Source organism: Lepus europaeus, chromosome 3, assembly GCF_033115175.1.
Source record: "Lepus europaeus isolate LE1 chromosome 3, mLepTim1.pri, whole genome shotgun sequence".
Lineage (NCBI taxonomy): Eukaryota > Metazoa > Chordata > Mammalia > Lagomorpha > Leporidae > Lepus > Lepus europaeus.
Window position 1 is genome coordinate 54,384,205 of NC_084829.1, and position 15,858 is coordinate 54,400,062.

General features: G+C 36.5%; 1 protein-coding gene across 10 annotated transcripts in view; it reads left to right on the forward strand.

Moving 5' to 3' along the window:
- Positions 1 to 900: 900 nt before the first annotated feature.
- Positions 901 to 15,858, forward strand: part of MLIP (muscular LMNA interacting protein) — a 295,954-nt gene continuing 280,996 nt past the window's right edge. For all 10 annotated transcript variants that reach the window (XM_062187543.1, XM_062187550.1, XM_062187551.1 and 7 more), the window contains exon 1: positions 901 to 1,061. In XM_062187543.1, coding sequence (XP_062043527.1) covers positions 999 to 1,061 — 63 coding nt within the window. In that variant the 5' untranslated portion in view covers positions 901 to 998. The remainder of the gene's footprint in view (positions 1,062 to 15,858) is intronic.

Here is a 15,858-nt window from a genome sequence, read left to right on the forward strand (position 1 = left end):
AATTTGAGTTAAGGTCAAAAATAGGTGTGAACAGGATGTTATAAATAGGCAAAAGGGCTAAGCCACTGTAGAGAGTAGTCTTAGTTTACTCTGAAAGCCTTTTTTACTTTTTTATTGCCTTCCACATATCTGTATGCCTTCCACATATTAATACAAAACACGAGGGGAGTAACTTACCAAGAGGGTACACAATTCATTTTCTTTAAGACATGTAACAGTTTCCAAATAATTCTGGAAACATTTCTTCCGTTTGGAAAAATGAATTTCATCTCCTATGTCATAACTTCATTCCCAGTGGGAAAGCCAGGATAATGAAGAATAAAATTAGTTTTGTGAAAAAGTTTTATTTCATGGTGTTTCTAAACATTGCCAACTTTTCAACTGGCAACACCCCTTGAATATATGGGTTATGTGCCTTTATAGTTTTAATTAATTATATTTTTGCTCTTTTTCTTTAAGAGACTTTTCTTTTTGATCTGCAATGTAATAAATACATGTCTGCACTCCTAGGATGCAAGAACTAGACCGACTGATTCATATTTGTTATATGACTATCACATTTGTCCTTTTAAACTGATTTATGAGGTATTTACTCTAGAGTATATTTTATTCTGCTCCAACAGCTACTAATGAATTCTTTGATGGTAGGTTTTTGTCACATATATTTCTCTTGGTTCAGGGAAACTAACCTGTTGGAATGTTCTCCTGTTGAGGCATTTGCTTTTATATCTTGTGACATTTATCATTACCTAAGGCCAGCTGCCTGACTTCTCTTCAGTGCTCTGTTTATGGGGTTTGAACATCTATAAATGGAAACACTAGCTAACCAGAAATTATCGCCAGGGCTTTCTGATAGTGTCCTAGGCTCTCACAATTTGGAATGTCCTGTGACATCTAACATGTAAGCACGTCAAATTGTTTTCTAGACAAAATCTTAACCTCTCTACATTTCTCTCTCTCTCTTTCTCCGCTTCTCTCTTCTCTCATTCTCTTCCAACATGGAATTTGAAAAGCATGAAAAAGGAAGTTTATTAGACAAGAACTTAGAGGAGAAACTGACGGTAAGGCATGCGAGATTTAGCATGCACAATTTCTAATGTAATTGGCAGGGTAAAAGAACAGCTGTCACAGATTGGAAAAGCTGTACTAGTCAGACTATATTTTTGTGTTTTGGTGGTCAATAAAATCTTTGAGTTTCATGTGCTTTCCTGAAAAAATGTAATAAGGTATGTATAAAATTTCATTACTAGAATGTGGACAAATTTGATTTAGTTAAATGATTTTGTTTATCTCCATTTTAAAAACTGGGATCCATTTATTTTGAGCACTTGTTGTGATCATATCAACAATGGACGCTTGTTTTATTGATTGATATGAGGCTTATGGAGGATTCAAAGTCCAATTTTTCTTGGAGATATTGAGATTATGTGTCAAGGAAAATACATAAGTATTATAGAATACTAGAAAGTTGTATGGAGTAATTTTTATAAACATCTGTCATGGAGATAAAGTTAACTTTCCAGAAAGTTTTTCACTTGCTTTTGCTACAGAAGTTGAATAGTAACTTTAGCTTGATGCTAAGCAATTCAATGTCATGGAATAGATATAGTCACATATTTGTTCAACCATAAAATGTGCTATGACTAGGTTGTGCTGTTGGTAGTTCATCTGATGGGTATAGATGGTCCCTGATGTTTGTAAATTTACTGTGGTTTCAGAGATAATATTTAAATAGGGTGTAACTAATTTTCATAACATTGCAAATTGCCAGAAGTATTCATGGGAAAACATTATTCTGGATATCTGAATTTGAGGTTCATGCAGTATTAATGATAATAAATCTTGGAAAATGAAAAAGAACCATTCTTGTTTGTGTTTTCATATCTTAAGGACTTAACGAAATGCATTGGGTAAAACATCAGCTTTTCTTAAAGGATTCAGGTGATCATTTTGAATGTCAGCTGTGGACCTTTGCTCTGTGTGATTGCCCCATCATGTAACAGCCATACAAACGCTATCTTGCTTTTTGGCTATTTTGAACAGCTCTACTCTTCTATAGAATTAACTCAGTATTTCAGGTCACAATTCTCACTCCAAACTTCTACGTGTAAGACAATCAAATTTTATTTAACCTTTCTGAGTCAGGTCACTCTTGCAAGATGAGGAACAGAGATAACTGATTTGAAGGAATTTGTGAGTATTGAAAACTATAATGCACAAGAAGTCCCTAGCCTATTTTCAAATGGTTTTGGCCTTAACCTTAGTTAAAAGGTTATTTTTAAAGAAAGAAAAAGCTGAATGCATTTCAAAGCAAAAGGAAAACTATTGTAGGCTGAACGGGAAGGCTTAGTGATCATAAACTTTATAGAACTAAATAGGAATTAAATAAAATACATGCATAAGGAGTTGCTGTGAATTAGTATGGAATTTGTATTTCCTGGCAATCTTTTACAGGAAGTTTTGCAAATAAACATAGTGAGCATGAGATGAGTGCACAAAATGAAAATGGTCTCTTGTTTGAAGTGATTTGATGTATTACCATCTCACTTTCTGGAAGGTCAAACCTTCTGCATGTACAATGTACCTTGAACACTGCTATGAATCTAGAAATGAGCAAAAGCCTTCCCTTAAGGAAGTGGCTACCACAAAGCTCATGAACATGGTTCTGGAGCAGAAGCCAAGGGCTAGCCTTCAATTAACTTCCAGAAGATTGGTGGAGGGAGAGAACACGTGAAAGCTCAGTACACGCAGCAAGTGCCTGTGCAGGCAAATGGGACTACATAAGTCAGACACTTCTCTGCAGAGGAATTCTGATGATGCTGTGTTATCCAGAAAAGGTTAGCTTATGCTCAGTATTTTCTATTTTAAAATGTTAGAAAATACATAATACATCTTTGAAGTTTCTGATAAAACATATTTTAAACATGTTGGCTATTTATGTGGATAATCATCCCCAAACTTCAATTTGTGGAACATTGTGTTCTGTGTTAATACCAATATAAGACAATATAACCAGCTAGAATGCTGAAGATAGCTTAAAATTTATTCTGTGAAGCTTGCTATGTTATGAAAATTATTTATTACAAGTAGTAAAATTTATGGTAGTTTTAAAAAGAGGCTATTTTATCATTAAAATATTTAAGTATATGAATAATATAATGTTGAATTACAGGATGCATCTTTAAAATTAAAGTTGTATTTTTCATGTGGATCTTTATAATGAATAATGTTATAGTGTATATCACACAATTAAATAATATGCATGGCTGTCTTTATTTGAAAAAAGTTTAAAGTAAAATCTGTTGCAAATATATTAAGAACATCTACAGTGTATAGAATTTTAAAATTTATCAGTGTATTCTACTCAAATAGACAGATAAAAATAAAACAGGATCCTTTACTATATATCCAATATAAATTTTACTTTATCTTGGGTGAGTGAATTTATACTTTTAAGTATTGGTTTGTTTTTTGCTCTGAATTTGTTGCTCTTTGATATTAAAAACAAAGATTCTTGGGTGCTTACCAATTGAAGGTACCTCTTTCACATCCATACATCATAGATAATAAGAAGAAAAAGGAGTGATACTAAAATCTTTCAAAATTTCATAAGTATACTAATGATAAATGAAATTTTCCATAAATTGGACAGTATTTTCCTAATTCTTCAAATGTCAAAAAGAAAAATAAATTAGTATAGACTTACGCTTTTCATACTGAAAAATCAGCTGTTAAAGTTGTGTTGAATATCTTAGTCTTTGATTCTGTAAAAGTAGATTACACTAAAGGTAATTTTGTGCGAAATGGTGGAGATGAGTGGAGGCAGTGAGGAAATTATTTTGCGACAATGTATTTCAGTTTGTTTGGTTTCACAGTAATGGCTGTTGGGCTGAATGGACCTTTTATTGTACCTATCATGTGTTTCCCAAATTATGGTAGGAACTCTGATTTTCTACACTTCTCTGCAAAACGTGGTTCTGGTCTGTGCTCAAGAACATTCAGGAATGCATGGTGCAGTTATTTCCCCTTAGAGATTCATTTTATATTTTGACATACTGAAGGCTGTGGGACACTCTGGAGGTTAATCTAGTGTTTCTTAAACCCCCTACCAACATAATGAATCTTCATGGGTGTGCAATGACAGTGGATATTCTGAAGTACTAGTGTTCTCTGGAACACACTTTCGGAAGTGAATTAAGTGTTATTTTATTTATGAGTTGCATTTTCAGAATAGTAACTCACAGAACAATAAAGTCAACCTTGTTGTTTCTATCTATAATATGAAATTACTGCTAGAATAGCTTTACAACTAAGTATTAGTTTATATTTAATATGTTTTAATAAAACAAATAAGTGGAATTAAAGAAAAAAATCCTGATTGCTCTCCAACTACTCTCTTTTGAAGTTATTAAATGCATCAACAAAGAATTTCACTTAGGTTTATCTTCAGCTAAAGTTTCATAATGAGAAGGAGCTATTCATGTATTAATATAGTAAAAATGGTCATGAACCTCAGGGCATTCTGATGTAATAATGGCTTCTTTCTCAAGAGATGATAAGAACAGACAGATCTTATGCATAAATCTAATAATTTCTATTGCATCAGCATAATATGCCTTTAGAGATAATTTTATCTTTCCAGATAAAGAATGTTCAATATCACAAAATAATAATGAAAGAATATATGTTATAACTCATTTTGTGTTGAAACTTTGCAGAAAAATTCAACATAATAGTCAATTTCTGACTATCATAAATAGTGCTTCCTTGAATAAAGGTAACTCTCTGATATTAAGAAAGAAAATGTCATTTGAAATTAGATTATTAACAATATATATTTGATATAAAGAGCCTAAAATAAATTTAAATTTTAAATTTAATGCTTGAGCAATTTTGACTCACTGTCAGTTTGAGAATGAAATTCAATGATATATAAATTAAGACCTCACAATAAAGCATTCTTCATTTCAGAAAAAGGGGTTCATATCAGTTTTTAATACAATGAAAGTGAAAAATTGGGTAAAATGTAAAATACAAAGTAATGTACGCTTTAAAATTCTGTGATAATCTAGTGAATGGTAGCTTTAAATAAGTTTAAATTAGTTAATAATTCATGGATTCATTAATACAAATAAAATTAATGAATTTGTAAGATGAAATCCAGTAGCAATAAAACAAAAACAAAAACAAAAAACACTTGGGATCAGTGCTTTGGTTATAATACCTACTGTTGTTACCTGATAACGTTTGAGTTTTGTTGATGAACGTCTTCAGAGTTACATCTTAAATGACTTATAGGTGGAAATTTATCAGAGAAAACAATAACACAAAAGATTTTCAAACACATATTTCTGCTGGTCCAAGGTTGGATCATGCAAAAGTTGTGAACTGGGATTGCAGGCCAGGTCTTCCACATGTGTCTAGGTACCCAATTACTTGGGCCATCACCTACTGCCTCCCAGGGTCTGCATTATTAGGAACTGAAGTTGGGAACTAGAATTTGGAGCTGGATCTGGGTATCAAACCTCGGCATTCTGTTGAGGGGCCTGGATATCTCAATTGGTGCTTCAACTACTAGACTACATGTCCAACCATTTAAAAAATTGTTTTTAAATACATATTTCTGAACTTCTCTTTTGAACATGACAATGTAATAAGGGCTGCTGTGGAAATATACATGGTGAAGAAAGGACTAGCTCTTTTTTTTAACTTTTATTTAATGAATATAATTTTCCAAAGTACAGCTTATGGATTACAATGGCTTTCCCCCCCCATAACTTCCCTCCCACCCGCAACCCTCTCCTCTCCTACTCCCTCTCCCCTCCCCTTCACATCAAGATTCATTTTCAATTATCTTTATATACAGAATCTCAATTTAGCATATATTGAGTAAAGTTTTCAACAGTTTGCACCCACATACAAACACAAAGTGAAAAATACTGTTTGAGTACTAGTTATAACATTAAATCATGATGTACAGCACATTAAGGACAGAGCTCTTACATGAGGAGTAAGTGCATAGTGACTCCTGTTGTTGACTTAACAAATTGATACTCTTGTTTATGGCATCAGTAATCACCCTAGGCTCTTGTCATGAGTTGCCAAGGCTATGGAAGCTTTTTGAGTTCACTGACTCTGATCATATTTAGACAAGGTCATAGTCAAAGTGGAAGTTCTCTCCTCCCTTCAGAGAAAGGTACCTCCTTCTTTGATGGCCCATTCTTTCTGCTGGTATCTCACTCGCAGACATTTAGGTCATTTCATTTTTTTTTTTTTTTGCCATAGTGTCTTGGTTTTCCATGCCTGAAATATTCTCATGGGCTTTTCAGCCAGATCCGCATGCCTTAAGGGCTGATTCTGAGTCCAGAGTGCTATTTAGGACTTCTGCCATTCTATGAGTCTGCTGTGTATCCCGCTTCCCATGTTGGATCGTTCTCTCCCTTTTTTAGTCTATCAGTTAGTATTAGCAGACACTAGTCTTGTTTGTGTGATCCCCTTGACTCTTAGACCTATCATTATGATCAACTATGAACAGAAATTGATCACTTAGACTAGTGTGATAGCATTGGTACATGCCAACTTGATGGGATTGAATTGGAATCCCCTGGCACGTTTCTAACTCTACCATTTGGGGCAAGTCCAATTGAGCATGTACCAAATTGTACATCTCTTCCCTCTCTTATTCCCACTGTTACATTTAACAGGGATCACTTTTCAGTTAAATTTAAACACTTAAGAATAATTGTTTGGGGCCATCAAAGAAGGAGGTACCCTTCTCCGAAGGGAGGAGAGAACTTCCACTTTGACTATGACCCTATTGGAATAAGATCAAAGTCAGCGAACTCTAAAGGCTTCCATAGCCCTGGCAACTCATGACTAGAGCCTAGGGAGATTACTGACGCCATGAACAGGAGTGTCAAATTGTTAAATCAGCAACAGGAGTCACTGTGTACTTACACCCCATGTGGGATCTGTCCCTAATGTGTCGTCTAAAGCCAAGTGATGCTATAACTAGTACTGAAACAGTATTTTTATACTTTGCGTTTCTGTGTGGGCACAAACTGATGAGATCTTTACTAATTATATACTGAAGTGATCTTCTGTATATAAAGAGAATTGGAAATGAAAAAAAAAACAACCTGTGTTAAAATGGAAATGGCATAGAAAATTAATTAATTAAAAAAAAATTATGTAGGATCTCTGTCTTTAATGTGCTGTACATTGCTATTTAATGCTATAATTAGTAATCCAATGGTAGTTTTTTCACTTTATGTTGCTATATGGGCAAAATGCTGAAATCTTTACCTAATATATACTAAACTGATCTTCTGTATACAAAGAGAATTGAAAATGAATCTTTACATGAATGGAAGGGGAAAGGGAGCGGGAAAGGGGAGGGTTGCGGGCGGGAGGGAAGTTATGGGAGGGGGGAAGCCATTGTAACCCATAAGCTATACTTTGGAAATTTATATTCATTAAATAAAAGTTTAATAAAAAAAAGAATAATTGTTTGTTAATTACAGAGTTCAACCTATAGTATTAATAGAACAAAAAAAATACTAAAAGGGATAAAGTATTAAGTTGTTCATCAACAGTCAGGGCAAGGGCTGATCAAGACATTGTTTCTCATAGTGTGCATTTCACTTCAACAGGTTTCGTTTTTTGGTGCTTGGTTAGTTGTCACCGATCAGGGAGAACATATGATATTTTTCCGTTTGGGACTGGCTTATTTCACTCAGCATGATGTTTTCCATATTCCTCCATTTTGTTGCAAATGACCGGATTTCATTGTTTTTGACTGTTGTAAAGTATTCTATAGAGTACATGTCCCATAATTTCTTTATCCAGTCTACTGTTGATGGGCATTTGGGTTGATTCTAGGTCTTAGCTATTGTGAATTGAGCTGCAATAAACATTAAGGTACAGACAGCTTTTTTGTTTGCCAATTTAATTTACTTCGGGTAGATTCCAAGGAGTGGTATGGCTGGGTTGTATGGTAATGTTATATTCAGGTTTCTGAGGAATCTCCAGACTGACTTCCATAGTGGTTTTTCCAGTTTGCATTCCCACCAACAGTGGGTTAGTGTCCCTTTTTCCCCAGATCCTCGCCAGCATCTGTTGGTAGATTTCTATATGTGAGCCATTCTAACCGGGATGAGGTGAAACCTCATTGTGGTTTTGATTTGCATTTCCCTGATTGCTAGTGATCCTGAACATTTTTTTATGTGCCTGTTGGCCATTTGGATTTCGTCTTTTGAAAAATGTCTGTTGAGGTCCTTGGTCCATCACTTTAGTGGGTTGTTTGTTTTGTTGTTGTGGAGTTTCTTAATCTCTTTGTAGATTCTGGTTATTAATCCTTTATCTGTTGCATAGTTTTCAAATATTTTTCCCATTCTGTCGGTTGCCTCTTCACTTTCCTGACTGTTTCTTTTGAAGTACAGAAACTTCTCAATCTGATGCAATCCCAATAGTTAATTTTGGTTTTGACTGCCTGTGCCTCTGAGGTCTTTTCCAAGAAGTCTTTGCCTGTGCCTATGTCTTGCAGGGTTTCTCCAATGTTCTCTAATAATTTGATGGTATCGGGTCATAGATTTAGATCTTTAATCCATGTTGAGTGGATTTGGGTATAAGGTGTAAGGTAGGGGACTTGCTTCCTGCTTCTGCATGTGGAAATCCAGTTTTCCCAGCACCATTTATTGAATAGGCTGTCCTTGCTCCAGGAATTGGTTTTAGATCCTTGATCAAATATAAGTTGGCTGTAGATGTTTGGGTTGATTTCTGGTGTTTCTATTCTGTTCCATTGGTCTATCCATCTATTTCTGTACCAGTACCATGCTGTTTTAATTACAACTGCCCTGTAGTATGTCCTGAAATCTGGTATTGTGATGCTCCCGGCTTTGTTTTTATGGTACAAAATGGCTTTAGCTATTCAAGGTCTCCTGTGTCTCCATGTGAATTTCAGCATAATTTTTTCTAGATTTGAGAAGAATGTCTTTGGTATTTTGATTGGTATCGCATTGAATCTATAAATTGCTTTTGGGAGAATGGACATTTTGATGATATTGATTCTTCCAATCCGTGAATATGGACTGTTTTTATATTTTTTCGTATCCTCTTCTATTTCTTTCTTTAAGATTTTGTAATTCTCATCGTAGAGATCTTTAATGTCCTTGGTTAAGTTTATTCCAAGGTATTTTATTGTTTTTGTGGCTATTGTGAATGTGATTGATCTTAGCAGTTCTTTCTCAGCCATGGCATTGCCTGTGTATAAAAGGCTATTGATTTTTGTGCACTGATTTTATATCCTGCTACCTTGCCAAACTCTTCTATGAGTTCCATTAGTCTCTTAGTAGAGTTCTTTGGATCCCCTACATAAAGAATCATATCATCTGCAAAGAGGGATAGTTTGAGTTCTTCCTTCCCAATTTGTATCACTTTGATTTCTTTTTGTTTTCTAATGGCTCTGGCTAAAATTTCCATTACTATATTGAATAGCAATGGTGAGAGTGGGCATCCCTGTCTGGTACTGGATCTCAGTGGAAATGCTTCCAACTTTTCCCCATTCAATAGGATGCTGGCCATGGGTTTTTCATAAATTGCTTTGATTTTATTGAGGAATGTTCCTTCTATACCCAATTTTCGGGGAAAGGCTCAGGAAAAAAATTGCAGAGGGAACTCTTCCGGATCTACTGGATGTGAAATGGAGGACCTATGGGAAGAGCAAGGACTAGCTCTTAAGGTTATTATTATCCTTGATTTTTTAAAGAATAAATTATGAAATAATATGGTTAAGTTTTATAATTTTGGAAATATTCTAAATACACAAAACAAAGACGTCCATATTTCTCACATGGACTTGTAGTAGCAAGTCCATAATTATTTGTCAGAATGACTTTACAATGGGAACAAGGATGACACATTTCTTACAGGAATATATTTTATTCTGTCATTATATCTAGTTATTTTTCTTTCTAATTTTGTCTAAATGGAGTCATTAGTAGGTAACAAGCACTCATCAGGCCCTGACATACCTGTGTACCTGGTACATTACCTAGATAGTATTTTCAGTATGGCTCAAATGATTTAAACATCCTGTTTGACAGGGCATGTTTATGTGATAAAGCAAGTGATAATTAATCTTAAATAAGTAGTGATGCTCTGGAGGAAGATCTATGCAAGGTATGCATCCTAATATCATAATTGATTGCACTAGGATATTTTTAAAGATTTATTTATTTATTTGTAAGAATTACAGAGAGAGAGGGAGAGACAGAGACAGAGATCCTCCATCTGCTGGTTCACTCCCTAGATGGCCTCAACAGCCAGGCCTCGACCAGGCTGAAGCCAGAAGCCACGAGCTTCTTCCAGGTCTCCCACATGAGTAGCAGGGCCCAAGCACTTGGGTCATCCTTTTCTGCCTTTCCCAGGCTGTTAGCAGGGAGCTGGCTTGGAAAGCGGAACAGTCGAGATAGGAATTGGTGCCTATATGGGATGATAGTGTCATAGGCATTGGCTTTACTCACACACTACCATGCCTGCCCCATGCATTGGGAATTTGAACTTGAACCATCATCCATCCACTGCCTCCCAAGCTAATTTTGGTGATGGCCAAAAGAAGGAAAGATGAAAGTAAACAATGGCATTTTCTTTTCTTTGGTATTGGATTATTTATTTGGAAAACATCCTTTCCTTTCTCTACTATTCATTTTGTGTTTGGCCAATAAACTTGCTTTGGATGTCCATTTTGTCTGAGTTATAATTTTGATGTTAGATATAAATTGTCTACAAACTAAGCTCCCCTAGCTGCTGACTTATATTTGTTTTTATGAGTGATGCTATTGTGGGGATTAGTGGGGATTCCAGCATCTTCACGTATGTGATGCTCTCCCTAACATGTTTACACTGCTTACTGGGAATTCTACTCCTCTCCTTGGCATATCTCCCAGATTGTCCATTCATCATCAGCATGTTTGGAATTTATTATCCACTTTTCTTCAGAAAGGGCTAGAGCTCTGTAATAAGTTGGCATCAAAATACTGTGTATAAATAATTGTTGTTCAAAAACAGATGATAGTGAACAAAATTTTACAATAAATTTCTCAGTAAGCACCCTTTAACTGGAAGCCCCATGGAAGGAATTCAGAGCCAGTATATTCTGAATTTCTGCACTTAGTGCCATTTATGAATTTTTATTAAGATTAATTTATTTCCCTTCTTAGGGAGACAAGGAATTTCTGAAAAGTCAATAAAGAGATTGTAGGATTGATCCTTCTGTACCAGTTATTAGTGAGTTCACTGATCAAGATCATGTTGTGGTGTAGTAGGTAAAGCCATTGCCTGTGACACTGGTATCCCACATGGGTGCCAGTTCAAGACCATCAGCACCACTTCTGGTCTAGCTTCCTACTAATAGGCCTAGGAAAACAGTGGAGGATGGCCAAATGTCCTTGAGTCTCTGAACCCACATGGGAGACCTGGAAGAAGCTCGAGATTCCTGGCTTCAGCCTGACCCAGCCCCAGCCATTGTGGTCATTTGGAGAGTGAACCAGCAGATAGAAGATTTCTCCCTCTCCCTCTCCCTCTCCCTCCTTCCCTCCTTCCCTCCTTTCTTCCTTCCCTCCCTCTCCCATCTCTTCCTCTCTCTGTGTAACTCTGCATTTCAAATAAATAAAATAATTCAATCTAAAAATGAGAACTGAGCCATCCCTCAAGCATTCCAAGTAATAATAAATTTCTACCTTTACCCTAACCAAGCATGTGTAGTTGCAGTCAGCAACAATGAATCTTGACAATTTGGTAGACCAAACTGAAAAACTAAATAATTGCTCTTAAATATCTTTAAAATTTTTTAAGAAAAATTTGTTCATTTTATTTGAGAGAGAGAGAGAGAAAGATTAATATTCCATCTGCTGATTCATTCTCTAAGTGCCTACAATAGCCAGGGCTGGACTAGACTGAAGTCAGAAGCCTGGAACCCAATCTGGGTTTCCCACATTAGGTAGCAGGAACCCATGTACTTGAACCATCACCTGCTGTCTCCCAGGATGCACATTAGCAGGATGCTGAATCATAAGCAGAGGAACCAGGACTCAAACCAGACACTCTGATACAGGATTCTGGCATCCCAAGCAATGTCTTAACCACCTCCCTTAAGTTTCTTTTGAATAAGAAATAATTCCAAGCCAACTTCTTTCTGGTGTTCTTTCTATAAAACTAGTACCAAATCATTTTTACAAAAATTCCTAAAGAATTTTTAGCACAAAATTAAAAACTAAGGAGGAGGAAAGTGAGAAGCTGTGATGGTGGTGACAATGATGGACAGCAATGGGCAAATTACTAAGCGATGGGAATTGAAGTCCTAAAGCACAAAATTACATAATGAGGTGAGACTGGAAAAATGGTGAGTCAGGGTAGGTGCACGATGTATCCATGCACATGAAAAAGTTGGGGCAATATAGTATACATGTATGTGATGAGGACTTCTTATTTGTGGAAAGAAGATTTATTTCCTTAAGTGCCAGTTAGTGTGGTGAGAAGCATGTTGGAGCTGAGTCCAGGGAACCAGTATGACCATTAAAGTTGCGTTTGGGCAGCCTTCAGTGAATCAGTTAACCTTTGGTTTCCTTATCTACAAAGTGAGTTGGGTTGGTTTTGCAGATTGTTATGCCCCTAAAATCTGTTAGTCTATGGAAAGTATCTGCTGCTTGTAGACTTACTAAATTCTTTCATATCAAGTAATGCCTGTTTATAAAACAGTAGGAACCTTGGAGTAGTTTCTATCTCTATATCATTACTGACAAACTTTAAAACAGCATTCTTTGTTATTAGATGAAGACTTTCTTTTAGCTTAGAAATTCATAGTTCAGTACTCAGGAATTGAATGGAATTTTCTTTTGTTTGCTTTCATTGAGAAACAACAAAGATTCTGGAATTGGGGCATGGATGAAATTGTGGAATAAAGAAAGGTGCATGCCAGTGCTTTTGTATCAGTGTCAAAATAAAACATTCCGTTTTCTCATAATGCATAAAACAAAGGGGCAGAAAGAACAAGTGAGGAAAAAATTGTATGAAGCCTGTATTTTCAATGTTATTCCTAAAGTGGCTTCTTTAGTTCTTATTCATTCCAGTTCTCACTCCCCCTGCAGTGGACCTGACACAGATAGCTTAGTCCCTTTGCAGCTTTAATTTTAGCCCCTCTGCATTGCCGCAAGTGAGGACAAAATGGACGCACCCGAATGGCAAAGCCCTGGCTACCATTTTCACTTTTTTTCTTCCTTTAAGAAAAACTAGGGCTGTGTCTATGAGAACCCAGGGAGGGGAGCTGAGAGTTGAGAAGTGAAACTGATAAGGATCCAGATTTCTACTTTATGGTTAAAATCAAGGCATCCAGTCCTTTGAAAACCACTGCTAATTAAAGCAGTGTCTGCTGATAATGTAAGTCTGAGACGCACTGTTTGAATGGATCTTTTGAAAGAGCTCTGTGTGATGGTGAATGGCAGATGGGAGATGGATGGATTGCAGGCTTTAACTGAGCTGTGCCTTCTCAGTGACATTTATAACATGCTGTACGTGCAGCGAAATACTTTCTGGGTTCTCATTGTTGGAATTAGAATTACATAGCCTCCCATGTATGGTTCCCCTAAGGCAATGACAAATAGACTGTCATATTAGTGATGGAATTACATTAGAGAGTCGACAGTTTCATTTTCCTACATGACCTTCATAAAAATAAGATGATTTTTAAAAATTGATTAGAGGATGTATGTAGCTTAATTACCGATCTGTTGCCATTATTTATAATCTAAAATTTTTCAAGTGTCTTTTACACATTTTTTTTTCTCACTGAATGGTTGTTTCCTTGAATGAGTGGCTTCTGGAAAAGACATCACCCCAGCTGTGTTCTCTAAAATAGGCCTAGTACCTGCGTGCATGTCAGAAAGTAGCGATTCAGAGACCGCCTCATGGTTTTAAATACTAACTTGATGACATTCGTGTTGGGAGAAGATGAGAGAGCCTGTAGAATTGCTTTCGTGAAGCTGTTATAATTTCTCTGGGGATATCTTGTCCTGGTGGGAGGCTGAAGGAAGCAAATGTCAGCATGAATTAATAAGCTCATCAAAGAGAGTGGGGTGTTTCTTAGGATGTATGAAAGAAATACAGGAAATGAGGAATTTTTTCATTCCTACTTTATTTTTCCAGTAGATCTCAGCTTTCAGTCAGGGAATTCCTGCGTTTTGCTGTGCTTTCTGCTTCTGTTCATCCACAGATTGATTGATTGATTGGTTGATTGGTTCATCTGTCGAGGAGTCATCTGCATGCAGCTTGTTGATGCCCAGGATTCCCAGATGCTGGGGCTCCCCTGCATGGGGTGAAGAATGAGCAGGAGGGGCTGATTCTAGAGATTTCCAGTGACTTCCTTTCCTTTTGGGCCCATGCCACAGTCTTGCTTTTTAGAATTTTCCTCCTCCAACCCTGGTGCCCTCTTGGGTTTGCAAAGGCATGTGTTAGGGCCTCTTCTTGTAGCAACACTTTATCCGGCAATACCTGTCCATCTCCTTTTCATCTTCCAGGAATTTATAATATGCTTTTTATACTGACTCTCCTCCCAGGCCTGACTTTTCACTGTTGTAGGTTTACTCATTTGAATTTCTTTACTCTAGATCTTTACTTCTCTAATAGGGTCAGAAGAAGAATATGAAACACACATGTTGCATCATCTGCATGAACCAGAAGCCTATTTTTAAAGCTTTCTCTCAGTGCTTTACTGATATTAAATTTTTTTTCAATACAAGGTGATGTGTGTTGTGAAATATTCTTATTCTTCATTGAGAGATGCTGTGATATGGTGTCACCTGAGAGTCCTATGTTGAAACATAATCACCAACTTGATAATATGAAGAGGAGGAACCTGCAAGGGATGATTAGGTCACGAGGTTGGAACCCTAGTGGATGAAATCTGGGCTTTTATAGAAGGGTGTGAAGGAGTGAGTTTTTCCTCTTTTCCTCTGCCATGTGAGGACACAGCACCTGTCCCTTTTCTGCCTTCTGTGCTTTCTGCTATGTCAGGATGCCTAGAAGGCACCATCTGCCATGAAAGAGCTTTCAGCAGACACTGAGCCTGCCAGCACCTTGATCTCAGATATTGCCCAGCCTTCAGATCTGTGGCAAAATAAATTTCTGCTTTTTATAAATTACCCAGTCTCAGGTATTTTGTTATAGCAACAGAAATGGAATAGGAAGAGAGATAAACAGTGTTATAAAAAACCATGATGTAAGTTTGATGTGTGGCATGCCCAAACCAAATTCTAGTCACATAGCTAAAACCATAGCATTTCTGAAAGCTTGAAAACTGCAGCTAGTATGACAGCTATAATCTCTGCCTCATTTTGTTGTGCCACAGTGGTTTTGGTGGTTCAATGGCAGGGACTCTGGGACCAAGATTCACATCTTGGTTGTTGTGTGTTCAACCTAAGTGAATCAATTTTTGCATCTGTAGTATGGGAAATCATTTGCCGAACAGGGATGTCACATGGACTGAAAATGAGGAAATATTTTGCAAACTGGCTGCAAATAGTGAGTATTCAAACGTTGGTACCATTAGAAAAATAAGAATCACAGTGGTATGCAAGTTACTGCTTGTGTCTGGAGAAACCCTGGGTTTATGACTGGGGATTGTTCTTTGCAGACAGAACCTCATGTGATTTCAACTCACTGATAGACCAGAAACTATGCCTACTTACCCACTGGGAAATGAGCCAGCATCAAAACTTTCCTAAGTTCAAATTTTATTTCTATCCTGTGAAGGCTGAAAAAGGATAACAAATAAGATTGTTTAAAGCATTCCTGGGGCAGACATTG